General features: G+C 35.6%; 1 protein-coding gene across 1 annotated transcript in view; it reads left to right on the forward strand.

The window, feature by feature from the left end:
* LOC149798165 (uncharacterized) overlaps positions 1-25,764 on the forward strand; it is an 88,101-nt gene that overhangs the window by 13,283 nt on the left and 49,054 nt on the right. Inside the window, exon 2 of the mRNA XM_089960849.1 lies at positions 4,434-4,602. Coding sequence (XP_089816975.1) covers positions 4,434-4,602 — 169 coding nt within the window. The remainder of the gene's footprint in view (positions 1-4,433; positions 4,603-25,764) is intronic.

Consider the following 25,764-nt stretch of genomic DNA (forward strand, 5'->3'; position numbering starts at 1 on the left):
AGGGTAAATTCTTGTCTGATTTCCGGACGGATCAGACCAATGATGGCCATTATGAAACACGACTCTTTGACACAACCGTATATCTTGTTCAGTGAGTCAATGATAAACATCAGCTTGATAAAACGTTCTCGGTTGTTCTTTTTCTTTCAGTTTTGTTGTTCAAACAAATTCCTGGTGGAATTAATGTGAAAGACTATGTTAACTTTCCACGTACTATTAACTTTTCGGTACTATGATCCATATACTTTTACAATAGTTAGTCTGTGGTACTACGATAAGTATCAAAATGATCTTGCAAGTGAGGATATAACTATGATAATACAATTTTTATATTCTTTAATTCCAGTGCAAATGGTACATTTCATCTTTGTAGTAATTACAATCACCGCCTTTGGATAAGAGTAACATGTCAACATGAATTATTCTCTCTACAGCCATCTCTCCTGCCAGTATTTCATATACATTTACATATATATCTAACATATCTATATACGTATGACATATATGGGTTACAATAAAGGTTTACATACCCGACAAACTGTTTAACTGGGATAAAGTAGAGAGTGTACGGGTGGGTAGGGTAGAAGATTTGAAATTTAATATCCTGCTTTCAATTTCTCATTTTTTTACAAATTGGGATTTTATACAAGGCTTAGTCTTAAACGATTTATGCATAAGTCTTTCAGAAAAAATGTTTGAAACATTCATTCAAGTCCAGAAGTACATTTCTTGTTTATAGTAAAAATGAATAAAATATATGTTTCAAATAAAAATTGAGACACCTGCAGAAGCGGCATTCCCCCCCACCCCCAACTTAAATTTTCAATGCCGTTCTTTACGAAGTGATAATGAGGGGGATATCCAGGTACAGATTGTCTAATTATGATCTGTTAACACGTGCATGTACTACATTATAACAGTCAACCTTTTTTAGTCATTACTTATTGCGCAGTTCGAAAAAATGAGACAGTTTCATTGTAACGTCATTGATTTGACGTTACATTTTATTCTGGTGTATCGTACAGCTTTGAACTCTGTGAGAATGACGCTTTTGCGACTTCAGCTTTTTCATAAATAATGAAACAGAAAAGAAGTATGCAGTAGTATTAATGCAATAACAGATCGGTTAAAAAAAGAGAGTCAATAAAGAGTAGGAGAGATCTTTGGAGAGTTTTTGCGACCAATGGCCTGAAGTACATAATCCCCACTCCCTCGCCATCTGGATTTTCTCCTGGAAACTGTTTTCAGTAGACAAAAACTAAAAATATACAGTAATGTCATTCATATATTTTCTAAGAGAAACTCGAAGAAAATAATACACAGCAAGAAATTTCTATTCCATGTTTCAGAACCCAATTTGTCAAATGAAGAAGTAATCGTTTATTTGATCTGAAAACACATCAAATGATATTACAGGACGACGAGAATGCAGTGAGCTTCCATGTTCTCCATACTGTAATTCCGCTCTTCTGTTGGCACTGATGTATGCACAAAAAATATATCCATCGTTACGTTAACTAGCTGATCGTCAGTATCATCTCATACCGAACTGCATATCGTTTCCAAATGAAATGTAATGTTTTAGTGAAATGTTCACCAAAATGTGGTGAAATAAGTTGGAGATGGGAGAGTTTAGTTTTAAAGTTGTTATTAAGTGTAACAAACTATTTACGTGCAAAACAAGCTCGCGCTACCTTATAAAAAGTATATTGCTTAATTATTCACAGGTTACAAGTGATATATCAGGATTTCATGGGAATTCTGCATACACAACTTTTGATAGCAGGGTCGGTGACTTTGACTCAGTACTTCTAATGGCTCTTGCACGCGTTAAATCAAGATTTATAAACATTGTTGTATAAATTTACTACATTATTTGTTTTTAGTCATGTTATCTTAAGACGGCGTGGTATGTGGATTAGTTTATGCAATATAGATGCTGTTTTTTGTCGAAAAAGAAAATACTGCTGTTGAATATATTTGTATTCCAGTATTTATTATTCCATGCTTGGCTCATCAAATGATTCAATATGAATCAATGTGTTTAATTAGTGATTAAATATGAATTGATGTATAGCTAGGACAGCCCATATGTCAGTCAGACGAGGACATAATGCAAGTACCAGTAGAACGCTAACATTTTCGCTGGTTAGGTGCGAGCCATATATAAACTGCAACCACAATGAAAGCACGTCGTGGTTTTCCGAACATTTCTTACTGTCAGATACCTAGGTGATTTAAACTAAAAACAAAATTAAATTTGATTCGTCCTACACCCTAAATGGCGAGCAAATTATACAAAATGCATCAATTAGAAAAGACTAATCACAATTTCTGACGACATGGCAAATACTTGAAATAACAGAATATATCTCAAAGATTTAAAAATTAAAGGTTTAGATATCGTAAAGTTTGGAAAACGTATTTGGGGTAATTATCAAATTAACAAATGTTTATGTTTTAATGTAATGGCGTGCTAGTCAGGTACTATCCTTACGCACAAAAAAAACAGACCTGCCACTTAAGTCTGTACGATGGGCGTACAGTTTACTAAAAGATCCCAAATTGTCGTTCCTTAGGCGATAGTATCCCTAATTACACAAAATAATGGATTAAAAAAAATAGAATCGGATGAAAATTATGAATATATAATAGTTTGAATATGGTATATTAATCAATAACCACTTGGATGTCTAAGTCTGACTAAAGTAAGAAAAATAATTCCAGCCGCAACTATGTAATCATTCACTCATAGCCCGCAATTAGGAACGTCATCGATCTAATGGAATATTAAAAATTCAATCATTGACGTACAGATTGTTGTAGACCGGTGGAAGAAATTCCTCAGATAGTGATTAATTATCAAATTTAGTTGTTATATATTAAACATCGATTGTTTCCTTTATTACTCTGATTTCCCTTTTCCCTTTTATCGTCTACTTTTTATGTTCCTACTTTCTATCTCTTTTAAAGGAAGTATTCGTATCCTGTTAAATTCAAGTATTCTAAGCTATCGATCGATACACGCTGCTCATCCCTATGCATGTTTACGTCATTTAATTTACAACAGTATCACTTACTTTAATAATGAATGATTTTACCGGTGGAAAATATAGCTTGTACAGTCTATAACATTATCATCACAAAGAATGGAATAGTGATTCGTTGTCCTTCATGCAACCTTCGATAATATTACAGCAGAAATTGATTTTTTTCTTTCATGACCTGCCTCATAGTTGTCGCAGAATTTCCATTTTAAACACAGAAGTCCATAATCTCATCGTATCCTTGCTCTGTTTTCATTTCATGATCACAAAACCGGTTTCCTGACAAAACCGTCCGAGTTCGATAGCAAGGGGCTTCTTTTTCATTTGTGTTCTGTTTTGTTTCAATCTCTTAACCAAAACCGGCTTTATCATACATTTTTGTTTTGCTAATTACTATGGGTGTGCCACAAAATATGAGGGAGGCCATGTCACGCAATATTTTTTTTAAACTTTACTCTTGCAGTCTGCTGTTCAAGCAAGCCGCATTTCCCAATAAGTTACGTGTAAATTAGATTTCTTACAATAAATTGAAGAGGGAGTAAGCACGTCGCCATATAGAGTATTATATAGATCAAATTGAGTCTTTTAGTGACTGCAGAACATTTTGATAATGGGGTCTTTTGTGTAGATTTGTCAGCATCAAGAAACGACTATTTCCAACACGACTCTGATTTCCAGATGTCACTCAGTGGTATAATGATGGCAGTCATTCCGTGCTATAGCATTTCATGCGCCATTTATCAATAAGTCTTGTTTCGTGGGCCGATTAATACCAGTAAGCATGCAGCAGACTGAACTAATCATTATGTGAGAACCGTGGGTAAGTAATATATGTTAGACGGCCTGATAATACGGTCCATGGATTCATCGTTTGAATATAGCGCCGCGTATAAAACAAATAAGACAGACTTTTGAAGAATAAATGTCGACTATTCATTTGCAGTCTAGTACTTAGTGGAAAGAGACAGATAAAAGTGGTGTAAGTGTTGGGTCCCAAACTGTGACATGATGAAAAATATGTAATTATCGCATCGAACACAAACGTGTTGCCCATTGCACTATGTCAGTCGGAATCAATTACGCTATAGCAGCCGGAACAAAAAAGAAGAGCCACAAAGTTATTTTTTTTCCAGCCGAGTCAAAGTGTAATCCTCATTCCTCTCACTTGCTTTTAAAGTTTGCATAAAGTATAAAACACGAAGCCAATTTGTAGAAGGATGATGGCAGAAATTAAGACAATATCGTCATGCTAAGTTTTACTTTAATCATATGAGACGATATAAGTATCGTGCGAATTTTAACCTTAAAATCTATTACACCTTTTAATATCTCAACTGGATTCAATGAATTTAGCGGCGAATAACATTTTTTGATTCTTTATTTCAGCAAAGTTTGTCACCGGCTGACAAATGCTATGACACCATAGTCACGTGGCAGGATTCATACGATCGAGATCCGTCCTTCACCTTTCTAAGTGGCCTGATGGAGGCATCTTCGGAGAGCATCTCTGCCTGTGAATTTCTCTACCGTGCCTTTCACTTACTTTCTGGAACATGTAAGCTACTCTGATTTTCTTATATGTGATTCAAGTGTGATTTATTCGACATTTCTCTATGACTTATTAATGCAGAATTATAATTCAAGGCAACTATACTTAAATTCTCTGGAAATTCTTAATAGCATGTCTTCTAAAGTCAGATTAAAATCCACTCAATAATATTAACATCAGTAAAATGCATTTATTAGAGATGTCATTTCTTTAAAAAATATGAAAGAAACTTATAGGATATATTGTCTTTAAAATGACTTTATTATAGGATTCAATGATCATGGTTGTGTATTTATTGATGTGTAAATTTTACCTAACCACGCACAAAGTATATAAAGTCCGAAGGACTTGGAACAAATATTCAAGTGTTACTAGACAAAACTTCACATAAAATGACCTGGAAACAGTGAACCAAAAGCAGTCCACAGAATGTATCGATGTGTAAAAAATTCTAGATCAGTATCACGTGATCGTTTACATCCAATTAAATTATAGAATTCATAAAAATTGGAATTATTTGTTAGTGTCCCCTTTGGAAAGGCAGTACGCTCCCATTTCCGGAACATGCCAACACCAAGAAAATGTTCTTAAAGTGCCATTAAAATCAACGAAAACAAAATATTAAACGAAAAAATAGCTGTAGCCAAGTTCGTTTTTGATGCGATAACCACTCGTTATTCTTTCCTTTTAAAATGGACGTTTCATTGTTTTTTAATACCCATTTAATCTTACGTGTATGTTGCCAATGAAAACTGTTTTAGGGTTATGGGTTCAGATGTGTTAAAGCGAGTGGTTATCCATCTAAAACACATCCTTTGGTGACGTCTGGACGTACTTCGTTCTCTTTTCTAATGGGCCTTCTCCTATGTGTTAGTTTTGTTGTTGTTGTTGTTGTTATAGGTTTAACGCCATTTTCCAGCACAAGATAGGCTATATAAATGGTGGAGGAAGAACCCGGAAAACCCCTAGAAATAACACCGACCCACAAGAAGCTACTGCCAAGCTTTCTCACGTAGCGACATTGACTGTGTGTTAGTTTTAAAGTTTCTGGCACTGAGTGGACACGAAACTGTCGTATTAATTACATCGAGCTACCTAAAACGTATTATCCTGTTTAGACAATACCGAAACCTGTCGATAAACATGTTCACTCCGCGGTGATAAGCTATCCCACCAGTTTGGTGTGTGTGTGTGTGTATGTGTGGGATTGGGGGATCTTCGACGATTTCAGCTATAGATGCATTATGTGGAAAGGAAAGCTAATATATCAAAATGGAACTGTCCGAAGCTTTTACTTACTCCTGAAGAGCATGATGATCATCCAGAGGTGACAAAGACCTTCAGTGGAGGAATTATCTCTGGTACCTCAGGTCACGAAGGCTGATCTGGGTGCTGGATGCTTGATGCCGCGAGTCATATCATGACATGTAACTTAGACTTGAGTTCGTTTAGAGTCATAGGCATGGTTAACCTGTATAAGCAATCAAGACGCGACCACCGAAGTACATGTTGATCGCAAAGACGATCGTTGGGAAATGTCCTTTTCTAGGTTGAGAAAACATGGATGGCGACCTGTACACAACTATCCTAAAAAAACACTCTGATGTGGTGGATCTTGTCGACCCTCAAGATGTAGCCACCAAAGCTTTTGGTGATAAGACCGTTGTAGCTCTCGAGGTGGAATACAGGATAAGGATGTTTAAAAGACTGACTTTGGCATCGCTCTTAAAATGTTCGGCACGATAGCAATTGGTATGTTGATCAGCAGGTCGCTCTCCGAGTAACCTAGACTGGTCTCAAAATGTCTGGTCTCTTGGATATGGGAAAAAGCAAAGTCACGTCTGTATCAGACCCTGAAGCTCATCAAGACGTTGCGACCATTGCATTAACAACCAGGTCGGAACGGATTTATCTGTTTTCCTGCGGAGTCCTCTAAATATGAACTGATGAAAACTTATATCAGCGTGACGAAGCAACAAAATATGTTTAAGCCTCTGTAAGCCCTATCAATGTCTCGCTCTGTTTAACTTTGGAACAACTATTCAAGTGATGTTATTATCAGACCTAATTGTAGTTACTCCAGAGGGCCCCAACCCATTCTTACACAAATATCTAGTTCCTATAGTAACATCGTAGGCGCGAAATACGGGATATCAAAATGTTCGGCTGGTTGGCAATTTATTTATCGATATGTGGTCCCTTATTTACTCATTCTTGGACATTTCGTATATAAGACTATTGCAAACTGAGGCATATGGTTTGAAAATATTAGTGTAGATGTTTCATTGTTTATCGAAGAAATAGCCTAACAGTTTAAACACGTTTGATAAATTCATATTACAGTGTATCCCTCGATTCTAATGAGGATAATCCCCATTGCTACCGGCTTAAAAGCATCGGTAATATCGAGGCCCAGCTCAATACTCAGATCGAACAACGACGCTGTCTTTGCAAAATGTGTCTGCGAGCTGTCAGTGCTGTCGACGGTGTGGCAGTGGCGTCTAGCACCGTAGCCATATGAGTGGATATTGCATGTGTAGGGGTACTTTGATGGTTACTCCACTCACCATTCCCTTGGAGGACATGTATTACTCCTTCCATAGTCGCTTGTATATATGATGACTGATTACGCATCTCGGTTTCCCATACGTGATCAACCTTCTTAATGCTCTGTCGCTTACTCCTCCCACCCATCTATGGCCTGCCTCTACCCAACAACAAAAGGTTTCCGCCGTCAAGTGTTATTAGTACCCTCGATGATCTGCCCCCCCCCCCCCAATTATGCACAATGTTTTACGTCATGATCTTCGATCTCCACTTTACTATTTCTTACTTACTTATTGTGTCAGCTTTATTCACAAGATACGGCAAAACAGATTGTATAACACTGTAACGCTAAAATCCTTATTTAGAAAAAAAACTATGTGTTCGAGAAACGATGACTATCTCTTTCCAAAAAAACTTCATCTTTACAAAACTTTTCTGAGTGTAAATTTTACACCGTATGTTTTCTTACATCGAATGACGAAAACGTGCGTTGCAAATCGGCTATGTATTAAAGTTTGCTTTGGAGCCACGATGGACGCTCTCCTAAAATGGTAAAAGAAAATACCCGGCTCCCTGTTGGTTTACGATGGAATGTCTTTAATACCAGAATATTTCTTTAACTAGACATATCTTACCAACTGAAGCGTGACACTAACATCTTCCAAAAATAGAAATATAGCTGTCTGTTTTCATCTACTTTATCATCAACATGTTTTACCATAGCTACAAACCTTTTACACAAACATCGAGTCCATTCACCATTTGGATCAAGGAGAGTTTAATCATCAATGCAGTAAACATTTGTCTTTCGAAAGCTGCTTTCTATATAGAATAATAGATTAACCATGTTTTTCTGGGCCAATATTTGAAATCAAAGGTCTGTAATAGATAATACCAGGTACCAAGCCTAATGATCGTTTGCATGTGCCCATTTGTTCTTTAAGTTCAATTTTATTACAATATTTTTAAAAAATAATGCAAATGTCAAGCTTTAAAGAGTAATTGATAACTGCAAGAGGTCTTGTCGTGTTTTTTTTTAAAATAATACAAAATATAAAAATATAAAATAACAGGTTTCTGATAATGACTGACCATTAGTTGGGGGGGGGGGGGGGGGGCGAAGTAGAGAGGACGAAAGCGGTGGAACCAAACATTCCCGGTCCCAATTATCCGGAATCAAAAACTTGCTGCTACTATTTGATCTTACCTGCAGAATTAAGAACTAATCAACACAGCATACAGGATACCGGTATGATCCAAAGAAATGAACACATACAAATTTTAAGTTTCGAACTTAATTTTAATAGGACTTTTTTGTATCGATCTTTATCCATTTTTAAGACTGGCATTATTCTTCCGGTTTATCACTCTTGGTATAGACGATATGCTTTTTAAAATAAATAAAAACACTTCTAACTTTGATACGGATGGATTAGCTGAATATGAGACTGCAAACACATAACTCAGCTGAATATATGACTACGAACAAATGAATCAGCTGAATATATGACTACGAACAAATGAATCAGCTGAATATATGACTACGAACACATCAATGAGCTGAATATGAGACTTCGAACACATGAATCAGCTGAATATGGGACTACTAACACATGAATTAGTTGAATATGGGACTACTAACACATGAACCAGCTTAATATGGGACTACTAACACACGAATCAGCTGAATATGGGACTACTAACACATGAATCAGCTGAATATGGGACTACTAACACATGAATTAGCTGAATATAAGACTACAAACACATGAATCAGCTGAATATGGGACTACTAACACATGAGTCAGCTGAATATGGGACTAAAACACATGAATCAGCTGAATATGGGACTACAAACACACGAATCAGTTGAATATAAGACTATAAACACATGAATCACCTGAATATGAGACTTCGAAAACATGAATCATGAAACATGAAACACATATTAACACCTTTTTTTAAAAAGAATTGTGTTTAGTTTAAATTACTTTCAATAAATGTTATAGACTAACAGCAGTTAGTCATGAAAATTAACAATGTCATGGGGCCACGTGTTTAGAACTATTTTGTTGTTATTAACGTACAGATGTGACCTTGGAGTTGGTTGGCGTCTGGATAATGTTCTAAATGGGATAGTAAATCGCCAGATAGCAGAGTTGCTTAAAAAGCGACTATGGCGCAGCGTGACCGCGTTAGTACTGAGTGAAGACACCTGCTTGATCGGTAGCCTCATATAGTATTCGCACACACTTCCTTTTGTTTGTATAGAGATTTTAAAACGAAAAGCATCAGGGTTATAATTATAAAAAAAAATGCACAGAATATATCCATCTCATTTATCAATTTATAATTTCTAACCCGATTGTCGCCTGGATGTCCTTAACACTGTCAACTTATCCGCGTTTCAAACTAAACGGAAGCCCAATAAACCAGCACATAGATTGCCCACTATCTTTTTCAGGTTTCTAAAACAGTCTATATTAGTAAAGACTGTCATCTGCATCTGATATCGGCAATGACCAGCTTTAATATTTCTAAAGCAAGTGTTCAAGGAGATATAACTCCAAAATTGACGGAATTATTCACATTATTAAAGATGGTGTAATATGTCACATATGTTGCTTGAAAACATAGATCCGCCCTTGCAAATATGGCGACCGTATTACTAAGGAAACTCCCATATGATTCGAAACGCAAATAAATTTACAGTGTTATGGACCCTAAGGCGACAATCAGCTAAGAAATTATAAATTGATGAATGAAACGACTACGTTCTGTGCATTTTTTACATCCTTGATGCAGTGTGTTTTTGAAATCAGTGGAGGGGTACAAACAAACGGGACAGTGAGCCAATACTGCAGTTCGTAAACTTTGGTAACAGTTCCATAAATTAGTATCCTTTGAAATCAGAATGTATGTCATTCAGTCATTGATTGATTGCCAACTTTCTACACTTTAAATCTAAGCTTCGTTACTTCTATCCCGCTTGTTGGTATCAATAATAAGCAAGAGCGCCCGCAGTGGGAGGTGGGGGGGGGGGGGCAACATGCAATGGTCAGCTATTAAGTTTTACGGATGTAGGCCCAAACATGTTTAGAGGTGAAATCCGAGGGGGGGGGGCAGAGTACATGCGTCTGTGATATTAATTTACCTGAGCCCAAGGCAATAATATGGTAACATCTATCTACAATACTTGAGCATTGGGATAAAAACGCAAACGTCGAAAATTTTGTGCAATTAGTTTCTCATTTAATGTATGCTTCTTGTTTTGAAAGAAACGGATGATGTCTTTTATTTTAAAAGAACAATTACGTCATTACGTAACGTCATAAATGATATGCATCGTCATAAAAATTACACACACACACACACACACACACACATATATATATATATATATATATATATATATATATATATATATATATATATATATATATATATATATATATATATATATATATATATATACACACACACACATACATATATATATATATATATATATATATATATATATATATATATATATATATATATATATATATATATATATATATATATATATATATATATATATATATATAATTTAATATAGTGCATTGGCATTAAGGCCATTAGGATACAAAGTATCTTATGAATCCAATAAGTTTCTTTTATGAGTCTATTCATGTCACCATGCACAATATCTATTGGCATGAAAGAAAAATCGAGTAGAGAGCGATTATTGGTGTTAAAGTTTGTTGAAATATTAGAGGAAAACTGAGGATCGCTAAGTTTTTCCATGAAAACGATGATTATTCATTCTCTTAGAAACTTGTTGAAATATTTGTCCAACATATTGCATGCTACATCTTTTTTGCAGGTTATCAAATAAAATAAATCAGTTGATATGCAGTTAGTGTTATCACGTAGAGAAAATGCCTCTTTTGTATTAGCGCTACTGAAAGAAGTACTTTCTCTTGTGATTGCACATTGAGAGCACCGGTATCTGATACATTTAGAAGACGAAAATTGCCTTTTCATTTTCTATCTGTTTAATTCTAATTAGAAAATTTTGCAAATTCTTGGATCTTCTAATTTTCTAATCAAGTCAATAAAGAAACCCGGATGTGATTCGCCGCCATTTAGAACTGTATTCTGAACAACTTTTCTTAACGCGGCACAAATATGGCGACAGAAGGTGACAAGTCACAATCTGAATATAGCCATTGCATTCGTAACGTATGTGTTAGGCTTTATTGAAAGAGGATCATCAAACTCATGAAATGGACGTGTAATCCTACGACGATTTCTGATTTTATTTCTCGACTTCACTTATATAGACGAACAATGCTCCGATCATTTTTTATATATATATTTATTTATTTTTTGGTTTGCAGAACGAGTATAGAGACTGGCCTCTCTTGAGTTTAATAAAGCCTGACTAAAGCACTTAAGATCCAAAATACATTTAGTGAACGCTGTAATTAATATAATATTTTGTGTCTGCTACATAAATCAACCATGGTCCTTTGCCCTCTTCTTAAGTGTATGTCAACCAGTGTTTTCACCGTATAAAATCATAAAACATGTAACAGTTTGTTTTCTTTGATATAAAATATGTTTCGGTACCTTGGGCAGATCCAGTAGGGAGAGGATGGGACTGAGCCGTCGCGTGCCTACACCACCCGTCCCCATCCCCCCTCCCCCCCCCCCAAAAAAAAAAGAAGAAACAAATGAGCACGAAAGAAGCGGAAGGTTTCCTATTTGTACGTTCTCTTTACATTTAAATGGTAGTCATGCCCTGGAAATGCTAAAACTGCAAAAGATTCCTGGTTCCTTTTTGTCACTGGGCCCAAATCTGGGTGTCCTTTCCACAAGCCCCACTGCCTACTTGCTTAAGTCCACTCCACCCACCATGGTGAACTCTAACGTAAATGTAATGCATACGACCTATGCTTCAGCATCAGTGACGCGAAGATAAACAAAACATGTCAGTGTTAAACTCGGCTGAAACCTTTCGAGCAAATGCAGCTCTCTATCTAGCCTGGCCATCAAGGAAAGCGCTCCTGGCAACTTTCAACAGCTCAACACTGTTTTGAGAAACATCACGATATTAATTTAATTATATTAGTGATATCAGGACAGCTAATGCAAAATCGATGATACGACAAGGATGATTTTGACATATGCTTATTCAATCTGGACCGGAAAGACAAATCGATTTGTTTTTAACCTTGGGAGACAATGATGGGGTTCAGAATCTTGGAATATAAATATAGACTTTTCAGTAAAATATTTTTTTGGGCACCTGTGGTATAAATAATTATGACAGATGAGACTGGTTTTTGTTAGTTCAATTCCAGTTGCAGAAAAAGTAGATAACAGCTCTCGTAGGACAGTGATTAAATGAAACACATAAGTAAACAAGAATAATTCTAAGCATGCCTTGGTAACAAATATTTGGGTTGGATATGTTATTTAGAAATCTAAAAGTTATTAATTGAAACATCAGAAAGGAACTACATATGTAATCTTACGTACTTCTTGTGTATGTATATGTTATGCATGTTGATTTTTTTTTGCTACAAAACGATTTCACATGACCATATGTATATATATATATATATATATATATATATATATATATATATATATATATATATATATATATATATATATATATATATATATATTTATGTGTGTGTGTACATGACACAAAAACAACGCGGTATATGTGAGGATATCGCTGGCGAACATTGCTCAACAAATACAACGCGTAACAATATTAATATCCTGTTCCCCATACATCCTTCGATTTTCTTTTACTGAGTTTGAAGCAAATAGTTCATTTTAAAACAGCGGGTACGCTATAATATTATTACTCAGTTTGATGTTCATTATCGTGAAGATATCATATGCCGTACATATTCGGTTATAAGTTGAGTCCAGCTGCAAACAATAAAGATACTGATCTGCCGTCGCATACTGCTCTGGCAGATCAAGGTCTATGTTGTTTGTTTTATTGATTACTCCTAACAAACGAAATAGACCCTTATGCATTTTGCAGTTGGACTGTAAATAGAAAATACCTAGAAAATATGTGATAGCATGTATCAACTGTGTGGTGATTTTCACGATTTGGAATGAAAATGACTTCAGTTGATGGAAAGTCTCCTCATGGTATGTTATGAAAGAAAATTTAGTTTCTCCATGTCAGATATATTGGCTTACTCTGTGTGCATCAATTACTTTCCACGTGCAATAAACTCTTGAAAATAATGTTTAATTAATATTCTTCTGTATATCGCGTTGTCCATTGTAGATGCGACATGGCTTATATCGCGTTTTCCATGGTAGTTCCGACATGGCTTATATCGCGTTTTCCATGGTAGTTACGATATGGCTTATATCGCGTTTTCCTTGCTGGCAGCGACATGGCTTTCCTGCACGTAATAGGACCTAAACAAGCAACTGGGTAATGATCTTGAGAGGAGATATAACCCAGGTCATTTTGTAAAACTGTGTCAATAGAGAAAATATAGAGTCAAAACCAAAATTAATTGTCAATTGTCCTAAGAGAGGTTGGAGGGCTTTTTTAACACAAAAGTTTAATATTTAAAAGACCAAAGATTTTTGGTTAATATTGCATTCATTGTTCACAAAGTTTTGAAAATTTCTAAAATACAGATCAAAGCTTTAATTTGAGTTTAAATAATGACACAATAAGTAATTTTGTTGACTATTCACTTGTATAGTGAAGTTTTTACGACTTTAGAATAAATTTTTATAATATAACACAACACTCTCACAAATAGCACGAGTACCCCTCTTATATGGCATAAGTGAGTACCTCTCATATAGCATAAGTGAATACCTCTCGCATATAGCATAAGTGAATACCTCTCGCATATAGCATAAGTAAGTACTTCTCTCATATAGCATAAGTGAACACCTCTCTCATATAGCATAAGTGAGTAATTCTATCATATATCACATCTTAGTACACCTACATGTTTGGCTCCAAAGAATCAGAAAATATCATATTTATTATAAAAATAAATTATGGAAGTACTCTGCTGTACTTTACGCAAAAAATTTGCTTGAAAATCTCTGATGCTCTTATAATGCTACATGTTTTTTCACACTGTACGGTGGGATTTAAATTAACTCATTGGGTCGAGTGAAATATATCCGAAGTATCGACTATTTATGTCTTCTATTTTATTTTTGTCTGCTGTTTTGGTCCTAAAATAAAACAAATCAGAATGCATTTTTATTATAGCAGCTTTTTGGGTATAGTCTCAAAATAGTATATGTGTAGCTTATAATCGACGAAACATGTAAATTCTTTTCGGATGATCTTTGAATATTCCACCAGCATTTATGTAAGTACTACATAAAATGACGTTAGTGTTTTCAGTTAGGAGTTTTCTTATCATTATGAAAAGCATGACATATATATCACACACACACACACACACACACACATTCTTGTCAATACAATTCCATGATCATCCATTCTGTCGGGAGGACTAGACTCTACTTCCCTCGGCACAAGATGATCGTCATGTATTCATTTACCATAGCACACTCAAAGCCAAACAACTGTTCTTCAGATACCTAATTAAAGATTAAGAAGTCGTGTGCTAATATGACAAGTGTTCCTACACAACACATAAATAATACACTCTAATTGCATGTCCTCTAGACTGTATAAATCGAAAGGCGGGACATCGCCTGATTTTACCCCACTGTGTTAAAACTATTGCAGAAATTCGTTCAGTGAGAAGCATACATTTAGAAACAGTTTAACCATCGAAATTCCAACTTCAGTTTCGACGTGTCAACCTCATTCTTGTTGTTTTGGCTTTGTAATCTATCTTGTTCCTTATGTTCGATGTGCGGTTTCACCAACAATATAATCCTCACGGAATGAATTTTAGTAGTAGTTCTAATACAACCAAGTAAAATCAGGTGATGCCCCGCCTTTCAATTCATACGGTCTAGAGGACATGTGCTTCGCATGCACCAGACCTAGTAAGATTGTCATGGTGCTTATGAAGTAATGCAATGGATTGTGAAGTTCCTTGTGACCCACTGTTATGCGTTGGGGTGGGATACTCCCAATATTTATTTGAATTACTATGGAATTCCCACCCTGGCTCGTTTTTGTAGGAAGTGAAATTAGTGATAGAGAGAGGTAAAGCTCCGAGCCCCCAGTCAGCAATACCGACAATTAAATTATTAAGAACACAAAGGTGAAATTCAAAGAATAACATTTTAATACAAATTAAACGATATTAATTTCTCAACCAATCTTCTTCCTCTCGACCATGTAACAACCTATTTCATCACGTGATTATAGTGTGAGATGGTTTCCCCTGTACTTGGTTTCTACTCATTTGTGCTCTACTCTGCTAATTCCTTTCCTCCTTCCGGCGTTTTCCGTACTGCGATTCTTCCTATCCTCTTCCCCTTTTGTCTCCTTTCTCCTCCTCCTTCTCTCTCTCTTACTCCAGCAACTAGGCTTGTTTTCGGTCTACTGCCTTGTTCTATCCTGTCTCTCTGAGACTCGGGACTTGACTACCCGGTAGTTCTGTCTCTCTGAGACTCGGGACTTGACTACCCGGTAGTTCTGTCTCTCTGAGACTCGTAACTTGACTACCCGGTAGTTCTGTCCCCAAAAGCTCCCCACCCTTCCTCAGTTCTGATTGGATATCAATTCTACCCCAGTCGGTCCACATTAACAGACGAGCCTCAGGCCATCTGTCAAAGCGGGGAGATTTACAACAGCATCGAGGGTCCTTTGTTCTTGAACAAAGCTTATAACGTCTACATGTTAGTTTTGACACCTAACGAAGAGATTTCTTGTACAAACACGAATCGCAACGGCAGTGCAGGGTCGACATACTCATGGTGTTAACCCATTCCTTTGTTCCTGACTTACGTAATCGCGGGCAGGCAAACGTGACATGGATTTTACCGTAACTGGTGAGAAATGTAGGAATTTTATCCTGAATAGTTAAGTTTAGTGATTTCTTGAAGCGATCCCATTATAATAGACATTACAATTACATCATCAGCAACAACATAAACAAAAGCAACTCTTACTACCTTTCTCACTATTACTGGTACTGTTACTATTAATAGCATTGATATTAATATTAATGCTGTGTTTACTTCTGCTGCTGATGCTGATATTGGTACTACTATTTATACTATTACGTCTGCATTCAGTGTTGATTTAAACACCACTAATATTACTATTTCTGTTACTTGAGTCGAGATTAATACTACTGTGATCACTGCTGCTAACGATGATATTGATAGTACCACTAGTAGTATTACTACTACTGTTGCTTCTTCTTCTCCTACTTATGTTGATATTAACATTACTACTACTACTACTACTACCACCACTGCCACTGATATTGATATTAACACAATTACTATTAGTACAAACGTTTTTATCATATAAGTGTTTATGTGGCACTCTATAGCTTTACAGTGGTGGTGCGCCGTAAAATCCACAGTCAATCAACGAACCAACTATTACTGCTACTACTACTACTACTAGAACTAATACTACTGATTTTTGCTATTACTGTTACCACCTCGTCCACCCCCAGTTTACAACTGAAATTGTACATATAGAGAAATATACCGTCTCTGAATCATATGCCTCTGCAGTGTCTTCTTGTAAAAATATTTGTTTGTATGTATGTATGTATGTGTGTGTGAGAGACAAGTGAGCACAGCTGAGATTAAAAAGAACCGCATAACGTACAAACACGCGTTACGCTCTGGAAAATGGTACGCATGCAAATAAATACCTCCATTACAGCCTTATATAACCGATAGCCACTATTTTAGCGTAACGCTTCAAAGTGGGTTACCTCCTTTGATATAATAACACCAATGCCATGGCTCTTTATATTTGGTGATAAAATGCATCCAGGGGATAATCGTACGCTTTTATAACTACATCAAACTCAATTTCGAGTGCAGCGATCTTTCCTCTGCATTTACTTAAGTCTGGGATTCGTAGACTTTGCTGAATAAGTTTGAGGGGGAAAAAGACAGGAACTTTTTACTTACAGTGACTGATCACTGCACTGAGAATGTTAAAATGTAGCATGTGACAGACGTAACGATTCACTGATGATGTCAGAATGAAGCGCGTATGAGCCGACAATCTCAGCCTGGTTATTTTCCCTTATGTTAAATATATACCGGATTTTACATGGGTAATGATTTCATATTGAATTGATGAAACAAGTTTAATAATTTCCAGCTTTTGTGAGCTTTCTGAGATTTTGTTTATCATAAAGTTCTTATTTTAATGGAAATAGTTTCGAGGGAAAGAATAAAACATTTCGTACACTGCACATTTCATTTGTTAAGCGTATAAAATAGTCCTTAACGCTAGCCGAATGCAAAACATATATAACATAAAATGTGTACAAGGGTAGACGAATGATGGAGGCTTATTGCATTATGATCTGGTATCGGATTTAAGCGGTTGGTTCTGTGAACTTGATGTAATATGTTTTAAATACTGCTGAAAGCCATAATGACTATATATACTCGCCTACGAATTGGATCCAAATGCAAATTTGCATTGATCTAGATCTGCCTGCTTCCTTCTAATGATGCGCCGGCAGATATTGTTCAATGCAATTTGTTAGCAGTAATCAGTAGAACAAAAAACGAAGACCCTGATGTGCCGGATCATTAAACAATAGAGTTTATGAGAATCTTAATAAAATGTACGTTTACCACATACAAATGAACCAACGGTAGTTTTTTTAATTTACAGTTTTAACTTTTTCTAGCACCGTTGCAAACATGACGCACAAATTCGTCCAAAAATGAACAAAGTTGTTTTGGGATTCGTAATATTACATTTTCAGTTTAAAAATGCATTCGAAGAGTTATTGTGTATTACATATCGGTATATTTTCCTTTCACGAATCATTATTGCCTATTGCATATCCGTAGATTTTCCTTTCATAAAGCGTTATTCTGTAGTGGATATCGATTGATTTTCCTGTCATGAAGCGTTATTGTTAATTGGATATCGATAGATTTTCCTTTCATGAAGCGTTATTGTTAAATGGATATCGATAGATTTTCCTTTCATGAAGCGTTATTGTGTATTGGATATCGATAGATTTTCCTCTCATGAAGCGTTGTTGTGTATTAGATATCAATAGATTTTCCTGTCATGAAGCGTTATTGTGTATTATGTATCTGTGGATTTTCCTGTCATGAAGTGTTATTGTGTATTACGTATCCGTGGATTTTCCTGTCATGAAGCGTTATTGTGTATTGGATATCGATAGATTTTCATTTCATGAAGCGTTATTGTGTATTATATATCAATAGATTTTCCTGTCATGAAGCGTTATTGTGTATTACGTATCTGTGGATTTTCCTTTCATGACGTGTTATTGTGTATTACGTATCCGTGGATTTTCCTGTCATGAAGCGTTATTGTGTATTGGATATCGATAGATTTTCCTTTCATGAGACATAGGAAGCTACACTAGCAATACTTTGTTCAGCCTAGATTGTGAAGACGCAGGGGGCGCTCACCAGTTAGTATGTACTTTTGAGAGAGTGACGTGTGTAAGGTGAAGTTGTTTGCATTTAAAACATGCACAGTGGAGAGAATGTTGGCATACCTCTATACTACTTTAATGTAATGTGGCTGACATTTCTTTGGATAGTGTACTTTTGGAAATTGTACATGATCTAAGCACACTGCTAACTAAAATGGCTGCTCCCTTGTGCTCATAAAATCAGTCTGAATTAGTCTGAAGTACACTATCCGTAGCAGCTATTAAAATAGGGGAAATGAATTTTGCCAGACTAGACAATACCAGCTTCTGAAATTGCAATGAATGAATTACCAAATATATAAAATGTCAACAACAAAAAAAGTTATCGGCTCTTTTTTTAAATACAATTTACTACTGAAGTTCAGCAAGTGAAAATGACCAAGTGGAGCTTGCACTTTTTTGAAAGGTGCACATTTGGAGTAAGGCCAAGCTGTATACTGTATAACCCATATTACATCCATCTATCATACACCAAAGTAAAGGGAATTAAAGGTTCTTTGCGCTATACCTAAGATATACGAGGTCTTTTTTATATAGCCTGTATAACCAGTGAGGAAAGACGGGGAAATTATTTTTCGTTAAAATTCTAACTCTGTGCAAAATACGAAACTGTAGAGCGCCACCACGCTGACTTGTCAATAACGTTTTAGACGAAGATGTCTACCCCATCTAGACAATACATGCTTTCGCGACAAAAAAGAAGGTTGTTTATTAGACCTGCACTGAACCAAAGTCGCAAAATCACTTATACAGTTTGCTGATCGGTATTTTTTAAAATTTTCTTTACGTGGACAATGTTGGGATTCAATTTTCTAGAGAGACTAAATCATCTTTTGGTGCAGATGAGTCAAGTAGTTAACGCAATATATTTCCTCCCGTCGATGTCGAGTCTATTGTAACTATCACGCAAAATAGGCCTGTGCTCTATCCAGTGGCGATGTTTCCTTTCCGTTTTCGCTGCTAATATATTAATTATTCAGACTGAAATACCTCAGCAAATTTAATTTTCTATTTTATTTCCTTCTAGACCTTTTAGTTGTATTTTTCTGTGCTTGATTGTGCAAACGTGGTTGGATACTGGGCTTCATTATGAACTGCCCATCACTCCTTCCGTTGCATGTTCATCATTTCACAGACGAAAGGGTCAAATAATACGCGCATCGTGTAATTTTGCCTTTGATTCAGCTTAAATTACCATATAATTTTCTTCTGATTACATAATTGTAAGATGACGTGTACACGGAAGAATTAATTTCTACTGAACACTTCAGATGTTATGTTAATCTGACACAGTGCATTGTCCACTTGCGGTTTTTCTCTAACAGCATCACCCGTATTAGTTTAGTTATGCTCTATTAAATCTGAAGCATATGTGGTACGTAACTTAACGAAGCCTAAACTCTGTATGAATAATCTGAAATCAAATCTGAATGTCGTTGCAAACCCTCATGGCTTCTCATTGCCACACAAAATCCTTTGCCGGATTACACTAATTTAAATTGATTGTGCACGCAAAGAAATAGTGCTTGCAAGAAGCGCTGTGAAAATGAGATGACCTGGTGCAGAAGATGACATGGTACTAAGATCACTGATTAATTGGGAATATTACTCCAAAAGATGAACGCATAGTAAACTGTTCTGTTAGTGGAAGTGGAGAAAGTGAATCGGAAACGACAACATCAACCTCTCGGCATTTCTGCTGTCAATTTTCGCCGTAGAGTGTGAACATTAACAACATTTATTTTATTGGCGATATGATCTGATACCATTTATACATTCCGAGTTTTAAAATATGGAACAAAACGCATAAATTAACAATATAAAGGAATATATATGTATAGTGGAGTTCCTTTTAATAGTTCACATCAATTTATGTTTGACGCATCGGACGATTTTTAAGGGCGACAAATCGTACATGACAATTCACTAGTATGTCTTTCATTTTATGGTATGTGCTTTATAACATTAGAATATTGAATAAAAAAACACGAACATTTATCCGTGATTCGGACAGATCCGGTTGTCATAGTGGTGAGAGCGTCCGCCTGGGATGCAGGAGCTTGCGGATTCGAACCCCGACAGAGCCATACCAAAGACTTATAAAAATGGTACTAACAGCTCCCTGGCCATGCGCTCAGCATTACGACATTAGCTGGTTGGCCTGTTGTCATTATAATGTGACTGGGTTGGACATCATGCTACATGTCTGTGGCATAATGCCCCAGTGTTATAAACTACCACACTGCAGACGTAGCGATTAGACTGACACGTTGTTAAAGCTACGTTAAAAATCCAAATCACACACACACACTCGTCACGTAGTGCATGTTCGTTACCATTTGGAATATGTTCGGTTCCTTCCGCAAATCGTTGGAAAAATAAAACAACAGCCATTGTTAAGAGAAACGTCATGTAAACGACATACACCGGGATAGCATTCATTGCAGAGATTATCAACTGAGATGGGGTTTTTTTCTAATTTTTTTTTCTAAACATTTCTAAAAGTTTTTCTTTTCGTACGTGCGAACTTACTAGACAAGTGTATTTTACTGAAGTGCGAATAAGTCGATACATGTACCATATGCTTTCGGCATGGTTCTAATTTACTTATTAATTTTCCCTCTCTACGCTGTATAATTACAAAGTCTTTCAATGATAGATTTTGGTGGAAAAGCCATTATGTGTTAAGACTGTCCGCTGCAAGAAACTATAAATGACTTGCAAGTGGATGGATCGTTGGATAATATAACGTTGAAATGCGGTTTTAACACACCTAGGGTGTATGATATCTGTATTTACGTCTCAGTTTATAACTTGCTAGATCTGAGTGATTACTGGTTTGATTACGGGGAGTCACAAATAAGAAGATATTTCTCAAATTCAGGATATAACCAATTACGAGAAACATATGCCATAATGTACAGTATTCAAGAGATGTTATTATAACATGAATTTTAGTTTCGCAAAATGGACCATCCGTAATTTCATAAAGTAAGGAAGCCTTTGGATATTCTAACGTACAAGTGTTTAGTCATTTCCATTAAGAATAATTACGTGAATTAGACGTTTGAGTTAGGTTTCATGGTACATGAGATAAAATAAAAGCGTACTGATAAATCGTACGAATGTAAAGCATGGAAAACCATACTGCAGGTGTTAAATTCGAACCTCGTGAATGCGTGGTCGTCAGTTGATGAGATGAAAACTGTTTGTGGTATTGCAGCATTTATGAACCCTAAAGTTGACAACGAATGTTGTTTTGGAGTTCTTGGAAACAGGTGTTCTTTGTTTATATTGTCGTAAAGTAAGTACTCCATACTAACTACTGACATATCTACATTGTCGTAAAGCAAGTACTCCATACTACTACTGGCATGTCTACATAGTCGTAAAGCAAGTACTCCATACTAACTACTGGCATGTCTACATTGTCGTAAAGCAAGTACTCCATACTGCTACTGGCATGTCTACATTGTCGTAAAGCAAGTACTCCATACTAACTACTGGCATGTCTACATTGTCGTAAAGCAAGTACTCCATACTAACTAGTGACATGTTTACATTGTCGTAAAGCAAGTACTCCATACTACTACTGGCATGTCTACATTGTCGTAAAGCAAGTACTCCATACTAAATGCTGATATGTCTATATTGTCTTAAAGCAAGCAGGTTCTGGTTATTGTGCAGCCACGAACAACTGAATCAAAATCCATTTGCAGAGTATTAGACACCTAACAACAGAAAACCCAACATTTTCCTTCAGTCTTAAACGTGACAAAGTGCAATTGGTAATATCCGTGGACATTTTATTTCCATTTTTTATTTGCTTCCTTTGTTTTCAGTCTAGACTCAGTCAATTTGCTTTCTCATTCATTTTATATTTAGATGAATAAAATGTAATACAGCTGTAATTGTATTACCATCAGAAATAAATCGTTCCGAATGTACTATCCTTTTGACTGAGGTAAGCACACGCTAAAGAATTCGGGGATAAACCCAGATGCGTAATCAAATACAATGAAACTCCTTTATTTTAGTATCAAAGGGGAAAAAGGCAATCAGTCTTAGCAATTAGAAACCTTCAAACAGATAATAATTGACATATATTTCCATCATTGTCGTGCTCGACATCTTTTTCACTATCTCGTTGTCGTTATTATCGTCATTTAAAACAAAATATAAAGACATGAATATTTCTCTTTGTTACACCGAACCACGACCATCTAAATATATTGCTTAAAATCGTGTGAAGATCAACTTCGGATTGCGCTGTTGCCGCCGGTATGAACTGCTGGTCAAAGTGAAGAAATCGCTCGAAATTCATGTAAATTGTTGCCGATTATAGCTCATTGAATCATCATTACCAATTAGCTTTTAATATGTTTATCTAAGACATAACTTTTATTCAGATATTTGATAAAATTTTGTTTGTACTGATATTCAAGAATAGTGCAGCCGCATGTAGGACACTACGTCAAATCATAATTCAATGACCCTGATCTGCCGTCCCATAATGCGCCTGAAGATTTGGGTCTATGCTGATTGCGAAGAAAAATCAGGAGAAGAAGTAACATCAACCCTGGTCTGGGTCTATACAATTTACAGTTGAATACGACATAAATGTAACTATAGCGAGTATATACGATATAATTGGAGTCAGAGGCGAACCTTTCTTAGTACTTCTTTATCAGTTATTAACATTAAAATTGTGTAGTTCTATACACACTCTAATATCTTATTATAACAATAAAATATGCATTGCACCTTTTTTAAATAAAAATTATATTGTTATATTAAATCTTACGGATAAATTTAAATCAACAATATTTATAGCCGCCTTTATATGGTATTAAAATAATCCAGGTGTACAAAAATAATTACATACCAATAAAGAAATGACATAGACATTTTTGCAATTAATAAATGTATTATTTTATCGATTCAGTTAATCAAAAGCAGTAAAAGTCGGAAAACTGAATTGTTTCGTTACAACATACTATCGTTTACAGTTATTATTCTTGAATTATTTTGACATGATTCAACGACCTTTTACCACAAAATCGAAGTTATAGTTCACATTGTTAAATATACTTGACTTAGTTGTCTTATATAAAATGTTCTTCTTTCTTTAGTACGGAATAAATAGTTCATTGGTCACTCCACTGAACACACACGCACGCACGCACGCACTCACACACACACACACACACACACACACACACACACACACACTACTTGGCAACTACGTATAGCAAAGTTTGCCCATTAAAAAACCCCATGTCCTGTCGTCCTGAATATATAAAATAAATTTCTTTCAGATTCGGGACTTTAGACGATGAAACCACCTCAAATTTGTAAGATACGACGGAGATTTACATCCCTAAACTTTTATCAAGTTGGTCTGGATATCAGTCTGAGAGTACAATTACGGTGTCCAGATTTTGCAGTATACTCTTTCCACAGTAGCAGCGTTGTTCTCTTTCTCTGACATTTTATAGGACATAATTGTAATTGAGGTGTGCGTCTGATAGTCTCAAATGGATTATCGTCATATTGAAAGAAAGTACATATTAAAATAATTACGTTGACCATATCAGCAAAATGAATGCTTAAATCAATGAGCCAGGAACAGTGAATGTTACAAAAGCTTTTGGGATCAAACTTTGATGTAAAGACAAATTGATTTATCGGTGTCTTCAACAGAAAATGAGTTGTAGAAAATATGAGTTAGAATGCGTTTACTGTAAGAAAGAGGATAAGGGAAAACGGTGTTACTGTTATATTCTTCATCAGTCTATATGTGATCTTTACAGGAAAAGCGAATAAGAATATCTCTTATTGGTTCTCGATGACTGACAAAATTAAATCATTACGAAAAAATAAAAGTGATTTTACGCATATGTGTGTTACCCATTTAGGAGGCTAAGTGTTATTTGCAATCAATTCCTGTTAAAGAAAAAAGTAACCAATAAATGCAATAAATTAAAATCCGTGAAAATTAATGTGTGACTCTGAACTCTTAATGCGATTAATAGTGTTCCTTGCAAAACATGAATTAACCAGTGACATCTGTGAGTTGTGACAGATTAAACAGAAGTAATGTGCATGTACTAAAATTACCTGTATAAAAGTAATTATAATTGATTACTTCGGTGTGATGGAGGCATTCTAATTGAAATCAACTGCAAATTTTTTAATAGCAATTGTATGTTTAATTCATTACCTTTACAAAAGTAATCTGTGCATCATACACTGGTCGTTAGGTACCACGAGAGTTGGTTAAGATGTCGTTGGTAAGTTTCTTTGTACACAATGATATTACGTACTTTCGTAAGATACACAAACCTCACTGTTCTTTAGATAAATACTGCGCTTACAGGTCAAGTTTTTACTGCTTTGTAAGATAAGCACTGCACTAAGTCAGTTTTCACTATTGTACAGATAGGCACCGCACTGAAGTCCGTTTTCGTAAGGCATAGTGTTATAAGGTGGAAACGTTTCAAACAAGAGATCTCGCCAGGCACTAAGAACCTTCTCACCATGGAAAAACTGGGTCTTCATAGCCAAAATGGGCTTCAAGAAATGCAGTCTTGACAACATGCCTTTAAACAAACATGTTTTTTAAGGCAGCACCAATTATGTGTTTCGAGATGAACATTGAAATGGAAGCACAATAAATCATCATTATTGTGGGGTCAGCGACCAAAAACAACGCCCACTTTCTGGATATTTTTAGTTTTAAAGCCAAGTTACCTATTTGAAATGCTTTATCTGTTGATATATTTTGACAGTTGGAACTGGGCTCCATGGTAGGTTAGATTCATAAAGCAAATATGCATTCACTGTTTAACCATCGTGAGATTGTGAAAAAGAATATGAACACAAAGATATAATACCTCAATTACGACTGCATATTGATCAAGATCGTAACTATTTTTGTGAAAAGTAATTATTTAAAAAACATATTATCTTCCATGGTGGGGAAAGTCCAGTGCAATCACAATCATTC

Source organism: Sinohyriopsis cumingii, chromosome 6 (genome assembly GCF_028554795.1).
Source record: "Sinohyriopsis cumingii isolate HCF-2022 chromosome 6, ASM2855479v2, whole genome shotgun sequence".
In the NCBI taxonomy this organism is placed as follows: domain Eukaryota; kingdom Metazoa; phylum Mollusca; class Bivalvia; order Unionida; family Unionidae; genus Sinohyriopsis; species Sinohyriopsis cumingii.